This window comes from Podarcis muralis, chromosome 4 (assembly GCF_964188315.1).
Source record: "Podarcis muralis chromosome 4, rPodMur119.hap1.1, whole genome shotgun sequence".
NCBI classification, from domain to species: Eukaryota; Metazoa; Chordata; class Lepidosauria; order Squamata; family Lacertidae; genus Podarcis; species Podarcis muralis.
Window position 1 is genome coordinate 13483097 of NC_135658.1, and position 24076 is coordinate 13507172.

Sequence of the window (24076 nt, forward strand, 5' to 3'; positions counted from 1 at the left end):
CAAAAGTTATTGATGGCCACCAGCTTGGATGGCTTGAAAAGCGGGTTTGAAAATTCATGGCGAATAAGGATATCATTGTTAGTTTCTGTTTGCCACTGTGCAGCTGCTTAGAGTCACAAGACTCTGTTTACATTCCAGAGACATTCCAGGCTGTTGGAAGTCTCATGGGAGACAGGAGACGGTTGTGATGTTACTGGTTTCCTGTTCCTTTGTTTGTTTCAGTTGCTCTCTGCTCTCACAGAGAGAGGATGTTTATTTCTTTTCTGTCTGCGTAGTAAGAAATAAAGCATAGCGATGTAGCCATAAATCTCATCACTTCTGCTGCTTTGATACTCTGCTGAATGGGGAATGTGCCTGAAGGCTCATCAGAGGCTCAGGTCGTTAATTATCATCGGAGGCGATTCTGAAGGACTCGACCAGAGGAGGATGAGCTTTATTAGCTTGGTCGTAGCGGAGGTTCTGACAATCATTGTACCACTACTGTCAGAGGAAGTATGCCTCTGGATATCAGTTACTGAGAAGCACAGTTGGGGTGAGCGCTGTGTGGCTCAAGTCTTGCTTGTGGGTTTCTCACAGGCATCTGGTTGGCATAAGAACAGAAGGAGAGACTGCTGGATCAGACCAATGTCCCCTCTAACCCAGCACCCTGTTCTTACAGCGGCCAACCAGGTGCCTGTGGAAAACCAGCAGGCAGGATTCGAGCAACAGAGCCCTCTCTCTTCCTGTGGTTTCCAGCAACTGCTGCCTCCAATTGTGGAAGCGCAGCATAGCCCTCATTAGACATTTTTAATCATTAGAGGCTGCATGGACACTTATTACGGATGATGTAGCAGAGACATCACCTTGCCAACAATGGTCCGTATAGTTAAAGCTATGGTTTCCCCAGTAGTGATGTATGGAAGTGAGAGCTGGACCATGAAGAAAGCTGATCGGTGAAGAATTGATGCTTTTGAATTATGGTGCTGGAGGAGACTCTTGAGAGTCCCATGGACTGCAAGAAGATCAAACCTCTCCATTCTGAAGGAAATCAGCCCTGAGTGCTCACTGGAAGGACAGATCCTGAAGCTGAGGCTCCAATACTTTGGCCACCTCATGAGAAGAGAAGACTCCCTGGAAAAGACCCTGATGTTGGGAAAGATGGAGGGCACAAGGAGAAGGGGACGACAGAGGACGAGATGGCTGGACAGTGTTCTTGAAGCTACCAGCATGAGTTTGACCAAACTGCAGGAGGCAGTGGAAGACAGGAGTGCCTGGCGTGCTCTGGGCCATGGGGTCACGAAGAGTCGGACACGACTAAACGACTAAACAACAACAGCAGCAGTGGAATTCCTGCACCAGGAAAGGGCTGGACTTGATGACTTTTGGGGTCTTTTGCAACTCTATGACTCCGTGGTTTTACCCCACTTGTTGGCATAAATGAATTTGCGGTACAAAAGACAACATAAGTCCTTTCCCCTTACGTTTAGAAAACTCAGCTTTTCCAAAACTGCCTCGTCTTCTTTTATGTGACTGAAAATGTCGACTTCCTGAATCTAATTGCTTTCATGTTGTGACAGACATTGAAACAGAAGCAGTGGCACCATCACCTTCATCATTATAATAATCACCACGCAATGTTTGTGTAGGACTCGCAAGGTTCAAACTGCTTTGCACATGCCTTATCTAGTTGTCATTCCAAGCTAAGTGCAATCCTATGCTCACTTATCTGAAAGGAGCCTCACTGAAAACAGTAAGAATTACCTGTGAGTAGACTTACAAAGGCTGGGTCCTTGAAAAGACTGGGTATTACCTCCGAATAAACTGATGGGCCTTTTCAGAAGATGGTATTAATCTGCATCAAATACAATCTATCAAATTGATGCATTTCTGCTGAAGTAACGAATGAAGTGTGCATATGCATACAGGTGGTTACAACACGGTTTTCAGAACTTTAAAAATGGGGTTTGACGAACAACACGTTTGTTTATTCTTTTACTATGTGAATTTATCTTAAACTCTGTTTGGAACTTGAGTAGGTTTCAAAAAGAAGTTAAATAAGGCTTTGTAGTTGGGCTATGCTGGACTCTTCTGTGATCATCCTGGGAGCTGTTCACATTTTTACTTTCTGGAGGAAGACCTGCTGTGTGAAATTTCCAGATTCTGTTTCTAAGTCAATGGCTCAACCTTCTAAAAAATAAAAATTCGCTGAGCCGTCACAACAGGTCATGCAAAAGGCATTTCTGCAGCTAGTGAGACTTCTGAGTGAAACAGCAAGCTATAATTTGGAAAGGAAATACCTTCTGGAAGTGGGGGTAGGTGGGTGGGGGAAGGATGGCTGACCTGAGAACAGCTTGTCCTTGACAGTGCAACTTACTCCAATGTGTGGAAGAAAAATGGTAGGAAGGGCTGCTGAGAGAAAAAATATCGCTAAACCCAAATGATGGAAACCATGGAGAGGGGGTGGAGGAAAATCCCAAGAGGTTTAAAATTTAGTGCCAGCGCCTCCGCCTGCTTCGCAGAAGCAACCCACACCTGACCCGCGTGCTTCAGCAGATACCTACTTTGTTTGATTCCAGCTTCAGTGCTGCTTTAGATATTATGCATTCTGCTTGGAGTCTTACACGCTCCAATATTTGACACTTCCATTATTCTCTACTAGCTAGCGAATGCTTCTCCTATTTTAAAGCAGCAACTAAATTTAGAAGGCGGGGAACATTCTCTCACACAAACACACGTGACAAATACTCAAGGATGTCGCAACAACCATGGCTGCAGCTTTAGGATTTGCAAGGGCTGGCGTGGGGTCAGGCAGGCTGAGGGCATGTAGCAGGTTGCACGGGGTTGTGTAAAGTGCTGTGTGTGCCTTGAAATATGGGGTGTGTGTGTGTGTGTGTCCCAATCATTTGTAATCCTAAACACATCGACTAGGAAGTAATCCCAATTAGACACCATAAGGGATGGACAGACTTGTCAATCTCAGTTTTCTTGGTTTCTCTCATTTTTCCAGTTCAGTGTGGTTCATTATTATTATTTTTTAAGCCTCATAAAAATCTGTTCACATTTTAGTACTGATTTCTTCCAATAAAACACATTTTTTGCAATTTGCAGTTTTGACTAATAGTAAAAAAAAATGCTAGCAATTTCTCCTAATATGATATATATTTGTTATCTTCAATAATATATGCACTTCTGTGCACATTATTTGGCTGGGGAACAGCATTTTAAAATTTGGAGATCTGTTTCAGTTCAGACAGTGTTTCACAATGTGCAGATTTGGTAGGTTCACCTTTAAACTTGAATTGGGTAGACTTTCTCACCCAATAACTAACACTGGCAAGCAGCCGTCAGAAGGTGGCCGAGAAGACTCTATATAAGACTGCTTCCTATGTTCCAGTTTTTGGTTTGAGACCTGCACCACAAAATTCAGAGATGCATGAATTTCAAAGGATATCTCTGTTTTGCTTGACATATTGTTTCTGGAAGTGTGCGCCAAATTTCTCCTCCTTCCTTACACACTCTATCTTCTACTGCCAACCCATGAATTGATGGAAACAGGACAGTGTTCTAGACAGACCTTTGATGTGGTCTGGTAAGACAGCTCTTTTGCAAAAGTTCAGGGCTCTGAGTAGCAGCTGCAACCTACTTAGGAGAGCACCAACTCAGGCTGATCAGTCCTGGCCTGCACTGTTCCTTTGTACAGAATGGTACTGGTTTTTATTTTATTTTTTGCTTCATGTTGCCTGCTGTTAGAGCATCCACATCCCATAGTTCTCATTGTACCACGGAGGCCACTTGCTGAAAACATCTGAGTGCAAAACATGTCAGGGTTTTCAATGGAATGAAAGGAACTGGCAAACAAGAGCTTTTCTGAACAGGGAAAACAGCAGTTTTCAGTTGAAAGAACAGCGTGAAATTGGGCTGGAGAGTACGTCTTTACAAAGTGAATAGTAATTCCTGCTCTGCAGGGAAACTTGGGAACAATTGTTCTTTGACTGAGGAAAGGTTACAGCAGTTGGGGCTCTTTTAGTTTAGGAGAAAGTTGAGTAAGAGGGGACATCACAGAACTCAGTAAGGTTACTCGTAGTGTGGGGAATGTCCCCACAAAGAGAATTTCCCCCAGCAAGAATATTATTGGCCCAAAAATGGAAGCAAGAAGAGTTACCGTCGATTGAAGAATGGAGGATGAAGTTAATGGACTATGCAGAATTAGATAAACTAACAGGAAGGATTCGAAACCGGCGAGACCAGAAATTCACGGAAGACTGGAGTAAATTTATGGGCTATTTGAAAAGTAATTGTGAAAAGCAGATGACATTTGTAGGGTTGCAAGAAGTTTTGTGAGGAGTATTATTAGAAGTATTGTAAAAATGGACAAGGGGGAGGATGATTTGTTAAGAGATGTAAAGGCAATATAAAGTTAAGAAATGCATAAGAAGCGGTTAAAATGGTGGATCATCAGAGGTGCTGATGGAAGTCCAAAAAGATTGTATAAGTGATAAGTTTTGTGGTACATTTTATAATTTATATGTTAAAATTAATAAAAAAATATTATTAAAAAAAAGAGAATTTCCCCCATCTCTCTCATAATACGAGAACCCACTGGACCACCCAATGTGGATTTACGCAATTTAGGATGGACCAGAGGAGCCAATTCTTTGCACTGCGCATCATTGAACTGTGGGATTCACTTTCGAGAATGTGGTGATGGCCGCCAAGTCGGATGGCTTCAAAAGGGGATTAGGCAGAATTCAGGGAGGAATACACTGATGGGGGCTGCTACTTATAATGGCCGCATCCTGCTTGCAAGGTCACAGGCATCATGCCTCAGACCACCAGTTTCTGGGGGAAAGGAGTGGGAGAGGGTCAATGTGCTCTTCTTTGGCTTGTGGGCTTCCCAGTGGTATCTTGCTGGCTACTGTGGAAAGCTTAAAGATCGATGGCCCAGGTATGGGGAAGTGTTATCAACCCAAGGGCCACATTTCCTTCTGGGCAGCTTAAAGAGGGCCACATACCAGTGGTGGGTAGAGCAACAAATATGAATGGAAAATTTGCCCAATGGGCTGGTTTTGATGTACCTTCACACTGCCCTATCTAACCTCCATTCAGGTTCAGAAAGAGAAGGCCATGGGGTCTGAGGTTCCCCAATCCTGCCTTAGTACTTCATGTGCAAGGTGTTGTGTAGGGCTCTCTTCAGGTGTTTATGTTATTAAAACTTCTATATTCCACACCGTTCCAGTATAAAACACTACCCAGGAGGACTTACAACAGAAAAGATCTCAAAAAACCTCCCAGGTGCTAAAAGCAGCCTCTTGATGGTCCCATCACCCTCAGAAGCTTGGGTGGTGGTGATGAGATGAGATGAGAGAGGGCCTTCTCTGTGGTAGCCCCCAAGTCTTTCAACTCTCTCCCCACAGAGGTTCATCTGTCAACTTCGGCTTCCGGATAATGCTGAAGATGCACCTTTCCCCCTTGGCATTTGACACTTGAGATGCCTATTTCTGTCCCAACTTATTTTTGTAATTCAAAGTTGTTTTAAACTGCTTTTAAAAAAACATGTTGTGTTGTAATTTTTGCAACCCACCCTGGAACTTGAAGGTGTGGGGTGGGGTAATAAATAAATCATCATAATAATCATGGCAATACAAAATTAAAACAATTCCAACCAGACCACTGATCTAGCAGGACACTTATATCTTGATTGAAGCTTTAAAGCTTGATTGAAGCTTTAAAAACTACTTCAAAATGGTCCCCAGTCCCAGATGCATAGCTCTATCCTTAAGTGCAGGTATAAAGGTAAATGGACTCCTGACCATTATGTCCAGTTGTGACCGACTCTGGGGTTGCGGCGTTCATCTCGCTTTATTGGCCGAGGGAGCCGGCGTACAGTTTCCGGGTCATGTGGCCAGCATGACTAAGCCGCTTCTGGCAAACCAGAGCAGCGCACGGAAACGTCGTTTACCTTCCTGCTGAAGTGGTACCTATTTATCTACTTGCACCTTGACGTGCTTTCGAACTGCTAGGTTGGTGTGTGTGTGTGTGTGTGTGTGTGTGTGTGTGTGTGTGTATAGGCACAAATGGTCCCCTTATCTGAACTAGGATCCAGTAGTGTGTGTGTATCTATTGATCTATTTGTAGGCCTGATTTAATGGGGTCTTTGACCTGCAATAAAAGGCATGGGGAACCAGTTCAGATATTACTGGACTACATCTTCCATCAACCCTGACCATTGGCTATGCTTGCTGGCATGATGAGAGCTGGAGTCATACAATACCTGGAGGACCGTAGGATCTGATGTATTTCAAAACTGCTACAAATCTCTCCCCCCATTGATGCAATACAAGTCTCTTGTCATTTCCTCACATCATTCTTCCACAGTGCTTTCGTATATTTCCCCCGCTGTCTGCCACCCTACAGATGTCACGCTTCCTTCAAAATACAGCCTCCCCTGGAAGCTGAAAGGGCACACGGCATCAATCAAGCCCGGATTGCTCACTGCTGAAGGGTGTTCTTGAATGATGAACAGAACCTAGCAATTGCTAACATCACCTTTCAAGTCCTCCCTTTGACTTAAAGGGCAAAATGTTGATGGATTAATCTTTCCCCTCGCCTTCAGATGATGCGAAACTCATTGCACCGCTGGTAAAGGTAAGACAAAAGGAAGTGAGAATACTAGAGCAATGACTAAATCATTTTCTTTGGCTAGGAACTATTCCGGGATAGGGATAGGCTTGCCACTGCAACTCATGCATTGGTAAGCCCAAGACTGGACTACTGCAGTGTGTTCTACATGGAGCTGCCCTCAAGGCTGATCCAGAAGATCCAGCTAGTGTAAAATGCAACTCTTAATTACACAGCTCTTAAAGTTTTTGCACTGGCTGCCAGTAAGGTACCGAATTTAGTATCAGTAAGGTGCCAGATTTAAGGTTTTGGTTCAAATCTATGAAAGCCTTAACAACTTGGGACTAGGTTACCTGAAGGAGGAAAGCACTTTCCCCCTTACTGCCCTACTTGGTCACTTATGATTTCACAATGATGCTCTTCTTGGGGGTGTTGCCACCTATGGAGGTTCATTTAGCAGCAGCTAGCAGGGGGAGAAGGGACGTGGGTGGCGCTGTGGGTTAAACCACAGAGCCTAGGACTTGCTGATCAGAAGGTCGGCGGTTGGAATCCCCGCGACAGGGTGAACTCCCATTGTTCGGTCCCTGCTCCTGCCAACCTAGCAGTTCGAAAGCATGTCAAAGTGCAAGTAGATAAATAGGTACCGCTCCGGCGGGAAGGTAAACAGCGTTTCCTTGCGCTGCTCTGGTTGGCCAGAAGCGGTTTAGTCCTGCTGGCCACATGACCTGGAAGCTGTACGCTGGCTCCCTTGGCCAATAAAGCGAGTTGAGCACTGCAACCCCAGAGTCAGCCACGACTGGACCTAATGGTCAGGGGTCCCTTTACCTTTACCTTAGCAGGGGGAGACTTTTCTGTGGTGGCACCATCTGCATGAAATCACTTCTCCTCTGAGCCTAGGGAGGCAGCAACATGTTGCCACTCACGAAAGGTGCTCAGAATGAACAAACTGGGGTTAACCAATTCACTGAATGAATGCAAAAGTATCTGAATTACACCTGAAAGTCGCTCCTGTAATTGCTGGGTGGAACGTTGGGCAATTTTAAATGCAATTCAATTTTAATTTTAGTTCAGTTATGTATAGGGGTTTCACTGCACTTCACTCTGTGTTTGATTGTTGGCATTGCATTTATCATTTATCATTTCTCACTCTCTGTTGTTTAAGCCTAAATATCACAATTGCTGGGACGAATAAATAAAGCAATTGCTCACATTACACTGCATATGTGTTTTTATGTTTTCTCAGTCTTAAGCATATTTTATGCTTTAGCAGAGTAGCTTGTATAATTCTGAACCCCCCCCCCAAGGAAGCAATGACTTTGTGAATGAAATGCAACTTTGAAACAGTATGGAAGTAGTTCCTTGGAGGGGGTGAACTTGAGCCTGAAATGCTTATTAAAAACGTATTTACACTCCCAGGCATTTGTGGACACTTAAATTCCATGGGCTGGTTGTGGTGTGTGTATGTGTGTGTGTGTGTGTGTGTGTGTGTGTGTGTGTGTGCGTGTGCGCATGCGCCATTAACTGTAGTTTATTTGTATTGCAGTTTTCATGCTTGATTACTGCATTTCAAAATTTGCTGTACGTTGCCCTGAAACTCCATGTGAACGGCAGCATAAAAGCTTTAATAAGTGAAACAATCCTTTTAGGATAACGTACGTTTTCAGAAATGGAAAAAAAAACTTGTGCTTTTCATTCAAGTAGGTTGGTTCCCTGAGTGTGGCAGGGTGTGCAGTTGGAACTGCAGGCACAGATTGTTGCTAGGGCTGGCAAAGGATGAAAATAATGAAATCGGTTCAGAACGAAGGTTTGTGATGCAGGTTCGGAGCACAAAGGCAAGCCGAGGTGGTTAAAAAGGACAAGACGGGAGGGAGAGGAGAGCGTGCAAGGTTCAAAGGGCAGGTTGCTGGGAGATTGAGAACCGTGCCTGATGTCACAAAGCTGGAAAGGGCAGCCCAAAAGGATTGCGTGGTTGGAGAAACTCCTTGTGAGCTGGAAAGCTCACAAGCGCTGGTGGCTTGTTAGTTTAGAGAGAAGGCAAGGAAGAGGATTCAAGGTGTATATAAAATGAAGTGGCTGGAAAAGAGTTTTGCTCCTTCTCAAACTGCTAGGAGCTGGGGTTATCCAATGAAGCTGAAGTTGTGCGAGATTCGGGGCAGACAAAAGGACGTGCTCCTTCACAGTTAAATTGCAGCGTTTGCTACCACAGCAGGTAGTGATGGCTGCTAGCTGTTGTTGTTGTTTAGTCATGTCTGACTCTTCGTGACCTCATGGACCAGAGCACGCCAGGCCCTCCTGTCTTTCACTGCCTCCTGCAGTTTGGTCAGACTCATGTTTGTAGCTTCGAGAACACTGTCCCACCATCTCATCCTCCGTCGTCCCCTTCTCCTTGTGCCCTCCATCTTTCCCAACATCAGGGTCTTTTCCAGGGAGTCTTCTCTTCTCATGAGGTGGCCAAAGTATTGGAGCCTCAGCTTCAGGATCTGTCCTTCCAGTGAGCACTCAGGGCTGATTTCCTTCAGAATGAATGTGTTTGATCTTCTTGCAGTCCATGGGACTCTCAAGAGTCTCCTCCAGCACCATAATTCAAAAGCATCAATTCTTCGGCGATCAGCCTTCTTTATGGTCCAGCTCTCACTTCCATACATCACTACTAGGAAAACCATAGCTTTAACTATACGGACCTTTGTTGGCAAGGTGATGTCTCTGCTAAGATGGGTCAAATTCATGGAGGACAAAGCTACTCGTTGCAATGGCTACATTCTACATTGGTTACACGGTCGGAGGTATTGTGCCTCTGAATACCACTTGCTGTTGTTCTCAGGTTCTGATTTTTTGCTTTCCACAGGCATCTGGACAGCCCCAAGATGCTGGATTAGATGGGCTTTTAACCTGATCTAGCACAGCTCCTTTTAAGTCCTTGTGAGCAAAATACACTAGACAGCATCCATTTCCAATGAAGTCCCCCTCCACTTTTAAAATAATTTTTATTTCCACATCTGTACAAGGGTCATATTACTCTGGAGACACTACCTATTTGTTTGGATATTGAAATCTTGCGCACCAGTAATGAGGAAAGTGGAAATTGAAATGATCAGACAAGTGTGGTGCTATTAAATGCGCCGAATTAAAAGGCTTAATAGGTAGCTTCAAAGTGATAATTTCAGGTTTCCTTTCCCGCTTGATGAAATTACACCTGCTATTTATACCACTGGCTCTCGGCTTTCTTGCTCCTTCCTTTAAAAATAAAAATAAAAATCATCATCTAGGGGCCAGAATATCTAATTGGATTGATATTATTATCTGAGCTTTCAAGTCACCTGGGAGCGGGGTAATCTTTTCTCACAGCATCCAGCATTTAAACATTTCTTGAACGTTTTGAACATGCCTAAATTGGGAAGGATGGGAAGAGTGTGCATAAGAAAGAGAACATCTTTTTTAAAAAGTGGTGAAGAGGACAAAAGGAATGAACAATGACATTTTCTGAAGACAGAACTACACATCCCTCCCTTCTTCTCATTTTGCATTTCATTAGCAGGGCTCAACAGGTGGGGCCTGTAACGAAGTGTTGTGGCATGTAAGACTCTTGTTCGGGATTACAGCCAGCTGCGCCATTTCCCAGAATCCTCTATTCTTCCCCACCTGCTCAGTTTCCGCCATTTTATGCCTCTTTCCATCCAGCTGTTGGGGGAGTTGGTGTGCTTTCAGAATCCTGCCTGATCAGGAACTCCTCTGAGAAAAAGGCAAGGAGTGCTGCCAAGCAGGGGCGAATAACTTCTCCGGGGTGCCAAATGCCTCTCTGAACTCTTCTGAACTCCTTCCCCAGACCTGCTTAGAGTCAGCAAGTTTGTGGCCTCGTGTACCTTCAGATCATAGTAAAGGTAAAGGGACCCCTGACCATTAGGTTCAGTCGTGGCTGACTCTGGGGTTGCAGCGCTCATCTCGCTTTACTGGCTGAGGGAGCCGGCGTACAGCTTCCGGGTTATGTGGCCAGCATGACTAAGCCACTTCTGGCGAACCAGAGCAGCGCACGGAAACGCCATTTACCTTCCCGCCGGAGTGGTACCTATTTATCTACTTGCACTTTGACGTGCTTTTGAACTGCTGGGTTGGCAGGAGCAGGGACTGAGCAACGGGAGCTCACCCCGTCGTGGGGATTCGAACTGCCAACCTTCTGATCGGCAAGTCCTAGGCTCTGTGGTTTAACCCACAGCGCCACCCGTGTCCCACCTTCAGATCATATCCTGGTCCAAAGCAACAAGTCTCTCTCCTTCCTCCTTGCATGTCACTGCCCTTGCATGTCATGTTCTCAGTCTCTGGGAGCTAAGCCTTATGAGGAACGTTTGAGGGAGTTGGATAGGTTCAGCCTTGGAGAAGACTGAGAAGTGATAAGAAAGCAATCTTCAAATATCTGAAGTGCTGTCATATGGAGGAAGCTTGTTTTCTGTTGCTCCAGAGAGTAGGACCCAAACCAATGGATTCAAATTCCGGCTAAAAATTATGAAGAATTTTCTGACCACAAGAGCTGTTTGAAAGTGGAACAGGCTCCCTCAGAAGGTGGTGGGCTCTCCTTCAATAGAGGTTCTTAAGTCATCTGTCAGGGATTCTTTAGCTGTGCTTCCTGCGCTGCTGCAGGTTGGTCTAGATGTCCCTTGGGGTTGCGTCCAACTCTGCAATTTTGTAATTCAACGATTTTAACACATTACGTTCTGCACGTAGCCTGCAGATGCTCTTTTGCAATATGCAAACAGGTTGAATCGCCAATGAAGAGGCAATATGGGATTTGCAAAGGGTAAGGGCGACTTGGTTCCCCTGTGATGCTGTTTCCGAAATGTCACAACCAGTGATGAAATTAGGAGCGATAAGATTGATATTCATCTAGTAGTGAGGTGTAAGAAGAAGGATGCAGGAAATTAAAGGGTAATTAAATTCTCACCAGACTCTGGTTTGTGTGAGGCATCATTAGCAATCTGAACGATTTATTCCCTCTGGCTTTGACTATATACCAGAAACAGGAATTTAAGATGTCATTTAACTGAAGATTAGGTACCTGTTGAAGCCCAGAAAAAGGCCCACGGGATCAGAATGATCATTTAGAGTATGGGATGTTTAATGTCCTCTGTGCTATTTATCCCTTAACTGGGTTCCGTTATATAGGTTAAAGCAGGGATGCCCAACTTTTACATTCCGAGGGACCAGCCACTGATGCAAGGAGGTTGCCATATGGAGGTTGCCATATGAATGGGCATCACCATGTCAGGACAACTTCTCCAACAGTGGGAGCCATCCAGCCATCTAAGGAACACTTAGCCACACATGCAACAGGGCAGGGGGGGGGGCTGACCTGTGGCCCTCTTGATGTTGCAGGAATCCAATTCCCATCACCCCTGACCATTGGCCACACTGGTTGGGGCTAAAGGCAGCTGTAGTCCAGCAGCATTTGAAGGCCTGCAGTCTCCCCATCTGTAGTAGTATATACTTACTTCACGAAAGAACTAACACAGGAGAGTCATTATTGACACACACAGAGAGAGATGGAAAGAGAGGGAGGGAGGAAAAAGAGAGAGAAGGCCCTCTCCTGGACAGACCTTCCAGGCTTCTTGATCCAGCCCTTGAAACTCTGCTGGGGCCACACACCCTTCTTAGCCAACCTAACATTAACCTTCATTGCTCCACTCTGGAGCAATGGCCCAAGACAAATACAAATAAATGTTACACCCACTACGTAGCTTCCTTTCAATAACAACTATAGGTAAACAAACAGTGTTGCTAGGCACTGTATCCTTCTTGCCAAACAAACAGTGTTGCTAGGCACTGTATCCTTCTTGCCAAGACCTCTCAAGTCTTGAAAGAGCTACGTTGGTTCCCAGTACGTTTCCGAGCACAATTCAAAGTGTTGGTACTGGCCTTTAAAGCCCTAAATGGCCTTGGTGCTGTATACCTGAAGGAGCGTCTCCACCCCCATTGTTCTACTCGGACACTGAGGTCCAGCGCCGAGGGCCTTCTGGCGGTTCCCTCACTGCGAGAAGCCAAATTACAGGGAACCAGGCAGAGGGCCTTCTCGGTAGTGGCGCCCACCCTGTGGAACGCCCTCCCACCAGATGTCAAAGAGAACAACAACTACCAAACTTTTAGAAGACATCTGAAGGCAGCCCTGTTTAGGGAAGCTTTTAATTTTTGATGTATTACTGATGTATTAATTTTTGATGTATTTGATGTATTTTAATATTTGATTGGAAGCCGTCCAAAATGGCTGGGGAAGCTATTATTATTATTATTATTATTATTATTATTATTATTATTATTGCCATGGACTGACTTCTGTAATGTAGTTTACATGGAGCTGGCCTTGACGTTTCAGAAGCTGTAGCTGGTGCAGAAAGCCGCAGCCTGTTGGTGGGAGCCAGCAGGGGGAAATCATATACAAAACCAAATTTGCACTGACTTCACTGGCTGCTTGTGAGATTCCATATCCAATTCAAGATGCCACTTTGTACTTTTAAAGCCTTTCACGGACAAGCACTGTAATGCCTTGGAGAGAGCCTCTGCCCAAACACATTTGCAATTTAAGAAGACGGAGAGCCCCACTTCGCAATGCCTCCATTTGGGGAATGAGCTTGTCATATCTAGGGATGAATGCTTTCTTGATGTTTATCCTAGTTCTGTGGAATGACCTCTCCCAAGAGGTTTGCTTCTGTCTTTTTACATTTCATTTTCAGGTGCTTAAGTAAAGCTGAAATGGCACATTATTCAAAAACATGTGATTCTTTCAGCTGCGTTTATTTAACCCAGAGCAGCCTAAATAGGTTGCAAGTTGAGGCAGAAGAAAAGTGTGCAGAGAGGGGATGCTTAAAGGCAGTGGCGGCTGGTACTCACAGGGCAGGATTGGTGAAGCCACAGCCAATGACAGGCACAGGTAACAAATTCTAATTTTGTCCCCTTCTGAATTTTACAAAGACAACAGTGAGATTAAGGTTCCCCCTCCAGGACTGGCTACAAATATGAAGTGTCCCATTCATCCTAATGGACCAGCCTCTATGACTTAGAACCTTTCCTCTCCAGTCACTTTCCAGCTCAGGATCACTCTCTGCAAATTGCTGTTTTCCCCCTGTGAGGGTAGAGCAGGAACAAGGTCTACATTCCTGTATCCCCCCCCCTCCCAAGTGTAAAAGTGCTGCTGGCTGGGGCGAGGTGAAGATTTATAAAGCTGAAACTAACTGAAGTTTAAGCAGCATCTCCTCTAGAGCCAGCTCTGGATTTGAGGAAGCCCAGGCAAAGTGTCCTCCTTTGTAAGTGGGCCTTAAGAGGCTCACCTGGCTCTGGTGAGCTGGCTCTATCCACCATTTAAATCTCCCACATTTACACAGAGCAATGTTAGGTCAGGGGCATTGTGGGAAATTAAGATGGTGTCTTGATGCAGAGACTGACATTGCTTGGGATGCCAGGAGAGAGAGAGAGAGAGAGAGAGAGAGAGAGAGAGAGAGAGGATAAAATTACTGGGGATTCGGAGTACTGTAGTTCCTTTCTAAACAACAGGGGCCATGGCAGCTGACCAAGGTGCTGAAACTGCTTTCCACAATCACCTATTTTCTGCTCAGACGCAGCCTTCCTAGGGCTGAAACAATGGCAACAACAAAAAGAGAGAATCACAGAACTCTGCTTAACATGGAGTTAGAACTTAAAGCTCGTCTGTTTAGGAAAAAGCTTTTACAAGGAGCTCTGGCTGGTGGTTAGTTAATACTGCTGACTTTCTAACGGATGCACTTTGATTGTTGCTTTCTTTTATGTCTGTGTCTATTTTGTATATTTTTGTGTGTGGGAAAGCTCTGCTGAGTAATTCTGGGAAACACAGAACAGGCATGTTTTAAATCAGGGATGTGGAACCTCTGGCCCCACAGATGTTTCTGACCTGCAACTCCCATCATCCCTTTCCACAGCCATACTGGCAGGGGGCTGATGGGAGATGGAGTCCAACCGCATCTGTAGAATCACAACTTCCCCATCCTTGATTTAAGAAAAAACAGTGCAAGACAGCTAGCGTGCTGTTGGTGCTAAGATGAACAGCAACCAAGGTGTTATTGGCGTAGTATGATCGTAAAACAGAAATAGTTAATTCTTCATCTTTTCTGTGTTGCAATATTACTTTCTTGTTTCTTTTTCTTTTTTTAAAAAAACCTCTTTTCTTTCACTGTAAAATAACATCATAGTTTAAACATTTCCCTTCTGCTCTCTCATTTTATTCATCGTGTGGCCTGTTCTTGCTTAACTTTTGTGCTGTGTTCAAATGTTCTACTAAGTGTGCATAGCTGTAAGACTTAAATCTCTGCAGGGTTAGTTTCACATACCCCTTTTGCATCGATCACGCCAGGTTTTGAGTTAAACTTCACCGTCTTTAAACGCGCTCTCTCTTTTCTTTCAACCCTGGAAAGAGAGGGAGAAGGAAGAGATAGGTAAAAAACAAAACAAAAACCTATTTAAATCACACCATGCCATTCTTGCACCAACCTGAGAACTCAAATCTTGAACCTTCAAGGCACTTTAATATTTGCATATATAAAAGGAAAAATATTGCCATACCTGCATGGCAGATTCCTAAGTCACCTCTATCCAATATAGAGGATGCACAACCCATATCTATATGTACAGATCTATATATGAATAATCCTGTTCATTTTGGTTTGTCTCATTTTCTTAGTTTAAGTCTTAGGTTCAGTAAACCACATTTTCCTCATTTGCTTGTGATTTTTTTAAAAAGGAAATCCTGACAAAACCGCTTATCTTTTTAGTACATATTATTCCTAACATGCATATTTTTTGTCTAATAGAAACATTTTCTGCAAACCATTTCCCTTGATAATTTTGCACATCCAGAGATGCGCAAATTTCCAATGAGAGTTGAGTTTTGGTTTGCATATTGGCTATTTATTTATTTTAGTCCATGGGAGCAAGTTTAAAACCATGATGGGTTAATTTTTGTAGAGGAAAATGATCAGGAGAACGTCCCCTCCAACAAGCAATGAAACAAATGCTGCTATTCCGATGTTACTAGGGTGTTTTTTTTAAAAAAGCTGCCAGCTGCAATGCACTAAGCTCAGGTTACTATAGATACAGATGAACTTTGGAATAAATGACCCCCCCCCCATGAACAAAAAGCAGCATTTACACATGGAAAAGGATGAAATGTGACTTTCATATTTGATGTGTGATCTTTGAGCCACAGGAAAAACTGTTAATTTTCAATCTACAGATGTAACTCTGTATTAGAAGGGAAGGGGGCACTGAGAGGGAATGAAGACTTGAGGCTGTGTAATCTCCTAAATGGAAAAAAAAGCAGTGCCTACTGAGAAAAAGAAGTAGCTCACAGCTAAATACAGCTTTTTAATTATTATTACAGGCTAATGCTAATTTTCTCTCTCTGCTAACCTCTCAAGCTGCTTCATTTTATTTTGAAACGTGTTCCATGCATACAATCTAAAAGTGTGTGTTTGATAACTGCTTTGGAATAAGCTTCCAGGTTAAGGTAACCCTGCCAGGTTCCACGAAAGGGTGCCAACTTTTTGCATTGGAAATGTTATTTGTTTCCTGTTCAAAGCTAGCTGTTGCAGCAGCTCTTATGACCAGGCAATAGAGGAGGGTTAGCTATCTCAAGCTTACCGTTGACAGACCTAGAACCCTTCTTCTGTGCACACTTCCTCTGAGCACACTGGGAGTGGCTGCCAGGACCATATAACACTGGTCCTAAAAAATATTCACAGGCTCCCTATACGTTTCTGAGCACAATTCAAAGTGTTGGTGCTGACCTTTAAAGCCCTAAATGGCCTCAGCCCAGTATACCTGAAGGAGCGTCTCCACTCCCATCGTTCAACCCAGACACTGAGGTCAACCTCCCAGCATCTTCTGGCGGATCCCTCACTGCGAGAAGTGAAATTGCAGGCAGAGGGCCTTCTCGGTGGTGGCGCCCTCCCTGTGGAACGCCCTCCCTTCAGATGTCAAGGAGATAAAGAACTACACAACTTTTAGAAGACATCTGAAGGCAACCATGTATCAGGAACTTTTTAAATGTTTGACATTTTTTTAATATGTGCCGGAGGCTGCCCAGAGTGGGGAAACCCAACCAGATGGGCAGGGTATAAATAATAATAAAATTGCTGTTTTAATGGGCTTGTTTATTATATATTTTAATTATGGATGTTTTAATATAGTTGCTTTACTCGGTATTTTAATTCTGGATAGCTGCATTTTAAAGATTGGATTGAAGACTGATACAAACTCGCAACATATGAACAACTTGCACATAAACGCAGACTTGCCATGGACAAATTCAATGATATTTGGAATCCATTCTTACAAATACTGTAATAGATTAAGATCTAGTGAAGTACAATAACAACCTTGTAAAATATACAGTTTTGGGTTTTCTCCCTCCCTCCCTTTGTTTTCCCTTCTTCACGGGTTCTGTTTCTCTTTCTCTATTTCTCTTTTTTGTTTGTGTCTCACCATGTTTGGTGCACATATAGTTATGTACTTTTTGAACTTTCAATAAAGATGTTACAAAAAAAGAAAGAAAGATTGGATTTCCCCCCTGTTATTTTGCTGTTGGCTTTTATTTGCTTGTGAACCACCTTGATATTTCTTCTTGAAATGAAAGACGTTATAAATTCTTTTAATATTACTACTACTAGCAGTAGTGGTAGCAGAGGTGTTGCTTAGCAACCAGCTTTTGCCAGGTAATACACACTCTAATTGGCTGTGTCATTCTGAGGGAGTTTTCTCCTGTATTTTTGGTTGCCTGTATCCCTGCTATGGACTAGGCCTAAACTATGAAGAAAGACATAAACATCTTATTTTTCCTCAAGTTATAAGCTTTTCATGTTCAATTCACTCAATAAAGTATTATCAGAATTTCTTCTCTCCATGTGTGTTATTTAAGTGACTTTGCTATCAAAGGGGAATGTGAGAGATTTAAAACAATGGGCAGCTCCTAGACTCAGCTTCCCACCATGGCGGTCCAGATGGGTCCTTTAGGGATTGGTAGGACTCTAACACCTACCCAAGGATGTTGAATGTTGACTTGCAGGTTATGCTTCTAACATACTCGCTTCTAGATGTACCAAGTTTTAAAAGCCTTGTTATTTTCCTCCTCTCTTTTTAAATGCCAGAAGTACACAGAGGGAAATGTCCTTTATAAATAATTTTCAAGGGCAAGGAACCAGCAGTTCTGCCCACTGCAAAAACCCCTCTGGACACAGAAGTCATGTTACATCTTGTTATTCTGCCCGGATTGTCAGTAGGACATGTTTATCCACTCGACTGGGTTTTCCTTTTAGATAGTAAATGCAAAGCAAAATACTTTTTTTCAACATCCCTCAAGATTTTAATCCTAGCTCTTTAACATACGAATGGGTTTGTTAGCTTTATCTGAAGTGAGTGCTTTTAGCAGGCTTCCAAACTCAAAGGGAAAAGATAAAGATATGATATAAAATTGATATGCACAAATGCATAGCCTTCTTCACTTCTGTTTCTCCCTCTTGGAAATAGGAGGAATGCCCTCAGTTGACATAATGATGTCTAAGAAAGAAAGAAGAAAAAACCACACACCCTACTCTTTGCAAACATCACTGAATGTTATTTTCCTCTTACAGTGGGAATTGTTTTATCCCACGATGACCTTGGTTAGATTTTAACTCAGATTTGCTTTTTGGAAAGACATAATTAACTGACCTGATTTCAGAATGGATGCATACTTAGTTCTATGTATAAGTTTATAAACCTTTGAGTAAAGTTTGAAGAAGCTCCCACCATCATTTTATCATAGTGCTATTCATGGAACTAGGATTTGCCAATCAGAAGGTCGGCCGTTCGAATCCCCACGACGGGGTGAGCTCCTGTTGCTCAGTCCCTGCTCCTGCCAACCTAGCAGTTTGAAAGCACATCAAAGTGCAAGTAGATAAATAGGTACCGCTCCGGCGGGAAGGTAAACGAAGTTTCCATGCGCTGCTCTGGTTTGCCAGAAGTGGCTTAGTCATGCTGGCCACATGATCCAGAAGCTGTATGCCGGCTCCCTCGGCCAATAAAGTGAGATGAGCGCTGCAACCCCAGAGTCGGCCACGACTGGACCTAATGGTCAGGGGTCCCTTTATCTTTACCTTTATTCATGGAACTAGCTGAACAACAAAGAAAGCTTTTCATACTGAGAAAGACATTGGACCACTTAGCTCACTATGGTCTACACAGACTGGCAGCAGCTCTCCCATACTGGGGTCTCTCCCAGCCTGAACTGGAGATACCAGGGATTGAGCCAGCGACCTTCCACTTGCAAAGCAGATACTCTGAGCTACAGCCCTTCCCCAGCTGTTTTATGCAGAGTCACCACATCACATAATTGACCCAGACTAGTACTGATAGCTCTGACGGACAGAAGCTTTTTCAAGGACCTCTCACTGGTTGAAATGGAACACAGGGCACATCAAGATTTCCACCGCGGTGGAGAAGCTGTGGCTCTCAAAATGCTTTTGGTCTCCAACTTCCTTCAGCCCCAGTCAGCATGGGGCGAAACAGGAGAGTGTGTAGCTCTGCCAAAGCCTCATTTACCAGCTGCACCTGCAGATTGCAGTGAGATATCACCAAAGGCCTGCAAGATCTTGCCTCAGCAAAGAAGAAGAAGAAGAAGAGTTTGAATTTGATATCCCTAAGGAGTCTGTGGTGTAGTGTCAGTGTGGTGTAGTGGTTAAGAGTGGGGGACTCGTAATCTGGTGAACAGGGTTCGCTTCCCCGCTCCTCCACATGCAGCTGCTGGGTGACCTTGGGCTAGTCACACTTTTCTGAAGTCTCTCAGCCCCATCACCTCACAGAGTGTTTGTTGTGGGGGGGGGGGAGGAAAGGAGAATGTTAGCCGCTTTGAGACTCCTTAGGGATATCAAATTCAAACTCTTCTTCTTCTTCTTCTTGAAACGCAATTAGTAAAGGAAAAAGGAACCTCGCACCTGACCATGCTCAATTGTTTCCTTTTGTCTTTTGTTGAATCGTTGGAAAGCTCTTGTTAGTTTGGGAAACGTTTAATAAAATAAAAATAAAATAAATGAAGTGTGTGTGTGTGATGGGGGAAGAAGCAATCACACACAATATCTATTACCTCCTTTTGCTGGGGATAACTCCCATCTCGTCGCTGTCTCCCTCCAGCATCACTCGTCTCGCCTGCCACCATTCGTCATCAGATGCGTTGATAACGTGCAGGATGTCCCCATACTTGAAGCTGAGTCCTTGGCTGGGGAGGCCACTGTCCTTGCTTTTGTCGTAGTCAAACATGGCTCTGGCAGGGGAAGAGAAAGACACAAACAGGAGCTGATTATATTGATCATGACGGCCCTTAACCAGCCACCTCCTCCTTTCTTCAGTGACCTTACTTCAATTGCATTTTTAAGCCGGCGACTTTCAGGGGAGATTCGTCTTAAGCTGTCGGAGGGGAAAGCTACATTTCCGCCCCATCTGGGAAAGCTGTGTGCATGCACGAGAAAGACCTTTAAAAAGCAGCAGCATCTGCATGTAAAGGAAACTCTGCTTTTCGTTATTCAATGACATCTTCAGATCTCTCATAACACACACACACATACACATATATATGGAGTTGATATTGTTCTTCTTAAAGTTATAATATTAGAGGAATGTCCTCCCTCTCTTTCATCATGCTAGAACTCGATACGATACGATATGATATCTTTATTGTCATTGTCCCATACAGAACAACGAAACTGAAAAATCTACATAAGACATTCAAAAACCAACAAGCCTGCTATCCCAGCTATCCCAGCCTAGTTAACCCCCTAAAAACTCTGAGACCCCATTTTTAAATACTATATATATATATATATATATATATATATATATATATATGATATTTATTAAAGTTTCAAAATGTTACAAAAATAAGAAAGAAGAAAAAAAAGAAGAAAAAAGAAAATACAAAGTACAGAAAAATAAAAACAGTTAAAAACAAATCAATCTTTCCATATCTTGTCTTTCGTTTGCTTGTTTCCCTGACCTCCTCACACCTCCCTTTTTTGTATTCCAGTTCAAATAGTTAATTCAGCAAATCCTTTCCCTCTTTGTTTTTATCTTAATCCTTTATCTTAATATATTATAACTTTAGATTATCACCTGTTAACAATCCATTTTTACATATTCCTTTATAACATTGCTGCTAAAAACCACTAAACTTCATTCCAACATCATTCTAACATTCATTAATTTTGCAGTATTTCTGTAAATAGTCTTTAAATTTCTTCCAATCTTCTTCCACTGCCTCTTCTCCCTGGTCTCGGATTCTGCCGGTCATTTCCGCATTTTTAAATACAATATACTCCCATAGAGACTCCTTACACTGCGTTTAAAACCAAAATCACATTTGGATAGAAACTGTTTCTCGGGCGGCTAGTCCTTGTCTTTATAACCCTGTACCTTCTTCCAGAAGGCAGAAGCTGAAAGAGATCATTTCCGGAGTGCGCACTATCCTGCGCTATCTCTGCAGCTTTCTTATGGCACCTCGATTTTTCTTATGGAATCGCCTCGATTTGCCTTGTGACTTGGCACCTAGCTGATGCATACAGACCCTCCAAGTGCCCCTATTTCCCAGGGACGTCCCTGATTTAGAAAAGCCAGCCCAGTTTCTGATTGGATACCAGAATGCCCCACTTTCCCTTAGGATGTCCCTATTTTCATTGGATAAATGTTGGAGGGTATGGAGTTATCCAACCCTTGAACCATCTGAAGGCACTCCTGTATAGGGAAGTTTTTTAAACGCTAAATGTTTCATTATGTTATTAAATATGTTGGAAGCTGCCCAGAGTGGCTGGGGCAACCCAATAAGATGTGTGGGTTATAAATAGCAAAATTATCATTATGGAATGGGATGTCTCTATTTTCATCAGAAAAATGTTGGTGGTTATATAGCCCAGTCATATGGGTTGCTTGGCTTTTTCCTATCCAGTTGCCTGTTCAATGGGGTGCTGATTATTCTCTGTCTGTCTGTCTGTCTGTCTGTCTGTCTCTCACATGCACACACACACACAGCAGAAAGCGTAGCACAGCTCTGCAGGTTTGCAACATGGAGAGGTGGCTCCCAGAAGGTTTGTGTTCATGTGTGTGGGTTGGTGCCTTCATCTCTCCTCACCAGAATGAAAGGCCTGAATGTCTTTGCAGCAGAGCAATTTTTATGCAAACAATTATGCAAAATTAATCACCCCGTCCGTTGTCATCCAGTCACACAGAGCTCTTGTGGCATCATTAAGGGCAGAGAAAAAACACAGCGGGCTACTCAGCGCTAATGAAACCAAGGTTTGCAAAATGGTCATTATCGCAGCCATTGCTGCTTTGTGGCTTATGGCATTTGTAAGAGAAAATAATTTTTAAAGCCGCATGAGCATCCATCTAGGATCAAATTAGGCAAGGAAGGAAAAAGCTGTTCTTGGGGTGTCTTTTCAGAGCAAAGCTATGCTTCTGAATTCTGCCTTTTTTAAAGACACACACACACACACACACACACACAGAGAGAGAGAGAGAGAGAGAGAGAGAGAGAGAAAGGCAGGAGTGTTACATGGCCCAGCTGAGTAGCCTATCCCATCCCATTCACTATGCCATGATAACAAAAAGGTTTTTTTTAAAAAAACCACTTAAGGCATTGTTAAATCAGTATGAGTCAAGAGTTCTTCATGTTTATATATGCTTTGGACCAGGCATAGGCAAACTCGGTCCTCCAGATATTTTGGGACTACAACTCCCATGATGCCTAGCTAACAGGACCAGTGGTCAGGGATGATGGGAATTGTAGTCCCAAAACATCTGGAGGGCTGAGTTTGCCTATGCCTGGCTTTCCCCAGCCACTCTGGGCGGCTTCCAACAGAATATTAAAATACAATAACCTATTAAACATTAAAAGCTTCCCTAAACAGGGCTGCATTCATATGTCTTCTAAAAGTCTGGTAGTTGTTGTTCTCTTTGACCTCTGGTGGAAGGGCGTTCCACAGGGTGGGTGCCACTACCGAGAAGGCCCTTTGCCTGGTTTCCTGTAACTTGTCCTCTCGCAGCGAGGGAACCACCAGAAGGCCCTCGGCACTGGACCTCAGTGTCTGGGTAGAACGATGGGGATGGAGACGCTCCTTCAGGTCTACTGGGCTGATGTCATTTAGGGCTTTAAAGGTCAGCACCAACACTTTGAATTGTGCTCAGAAACGTACTGGGAGCCAGTGTAGGTCTTTCAAGACTGATGTTATGTGGTTTTGGCAGCTGCTCCCAGTCACCAGTCTAGCTGCCGCATTCTGGATTAGTTGTAGTTTCCGGGTCACCTTCAAAGGTAGCCCCATATAGAACGCATTGCAGTAGTCCAAGCGGTAGATAACTAGAGCATGCACCACTCTGGTGAGACAGTCTGCCGGCAGGTAAGGTCTCAGCCTGCGTTCCAGATGGAGCTGATAAATAGCTGCTAGCTAGGGCTCATGGGAGTTGTAGGCCAAAAACATCTGGAGGGCCAAGTTTGAGGAAGCCTGATCTAGACAGCCCTTCTTGGAGATGCCAGGCATCAAACCTGTGGCCTTTCACATTCCAAAGTGGGTGGAGTCAGAGCAATAAGTGGGCGGAGTTTGCTGCATTGGTTGCATTGGTCTCTCTGGGTGTATGACAGTCTCTCTGCCTCCTCATCCTTCTCTTTGCCACTCCATCTCTGCGGGTCTCATGGGCAAAAGTTCCCCACCCCAGGTGTGCAAGGTATTCCAATGGTTGCTGCACCATAGACTTCTACAAGGGCATTTCAGACCTGGCTGTTTTTTATTTTCTACCACACTCAGTCAGAACTGAGCACTGTACGCCAAACGAGGTCTCTCAATCACACTCAGCAAAGGCTTCATTTCGCCATGATTGGCTTTACGACTGATGAATACAGATGGCAACATCTGGCGCTGACTTTTGCACATTGGTTGGGGATATTATATGCAGAGCTAATTAAAGGAAGATTAGAGATCCAAAGCAGGCGAACTACTGAACAAATGTTTCAAGTGATTGAAAGGTTCTGTTGCCATCATGAGCGGTAAAGACTGATTAGAGAGAAATAAAAGGTTCGTTAAAGAGAAAAACGGAGGGAAGAAACATAGCTGAAAGGATCTTACACAGGAGGAATGGGTATAACTTCTGCCTGAAACATTAGAAATTCTCTAATTAGAGCATACAGGGCTAGATGGACCAATAATCTAACATGATATAAGTTAGCACGATTTATCAACAAATGAGGCCTATGAGAGATGCTAGTGGTGCCTGTTTAAAGTATTTGGTTTTTTTAAGTGCTAAGGTTCCCTCTTCTTTCAAAACTATTTCATTATGTATACCCCAGAAGCTTTCTCGAGAAATTGGTATTCAGGCTTGGTTAAATGAATATATGAATCACTTCCCACAAGAAAAAGCTCGCAACCATTTCCAAGAAGAATAAAATACAGTAATG

At 43.6% G+C, this 24076-nt stretch overlaps 1 protein-coding gene across 28 annotated transcripts in view; it reads right to left on the reverse strand.

Annotated features, from left to right (window-relative positions):
* Positions 1–24076, reverse strand: part of DLG2 (discs large MAGUK scaffold protein 2) — a 901719-nt gene that overhangs the window by 26372 nt on the left and 851271 nt on the right. For all 28 annotated transcript variants that reach the window (XM_077926964.1, XM_028725975.2, XM_028725977.2 and 25 more), the window contains 2 exons: positions 19727–19903; positions 14940–15015 (listed from right to left, as the gene is read on the reverse strand). In XM_077926964.1, the coding sequence (XP_077783090.1) occupies positions 14940–15015; positions 19727–19903 (253 nt within the window). The remainder of the gene's footprint in view (positions 1–14939; positions 15016–19726; positions 19904–24076) is intronic.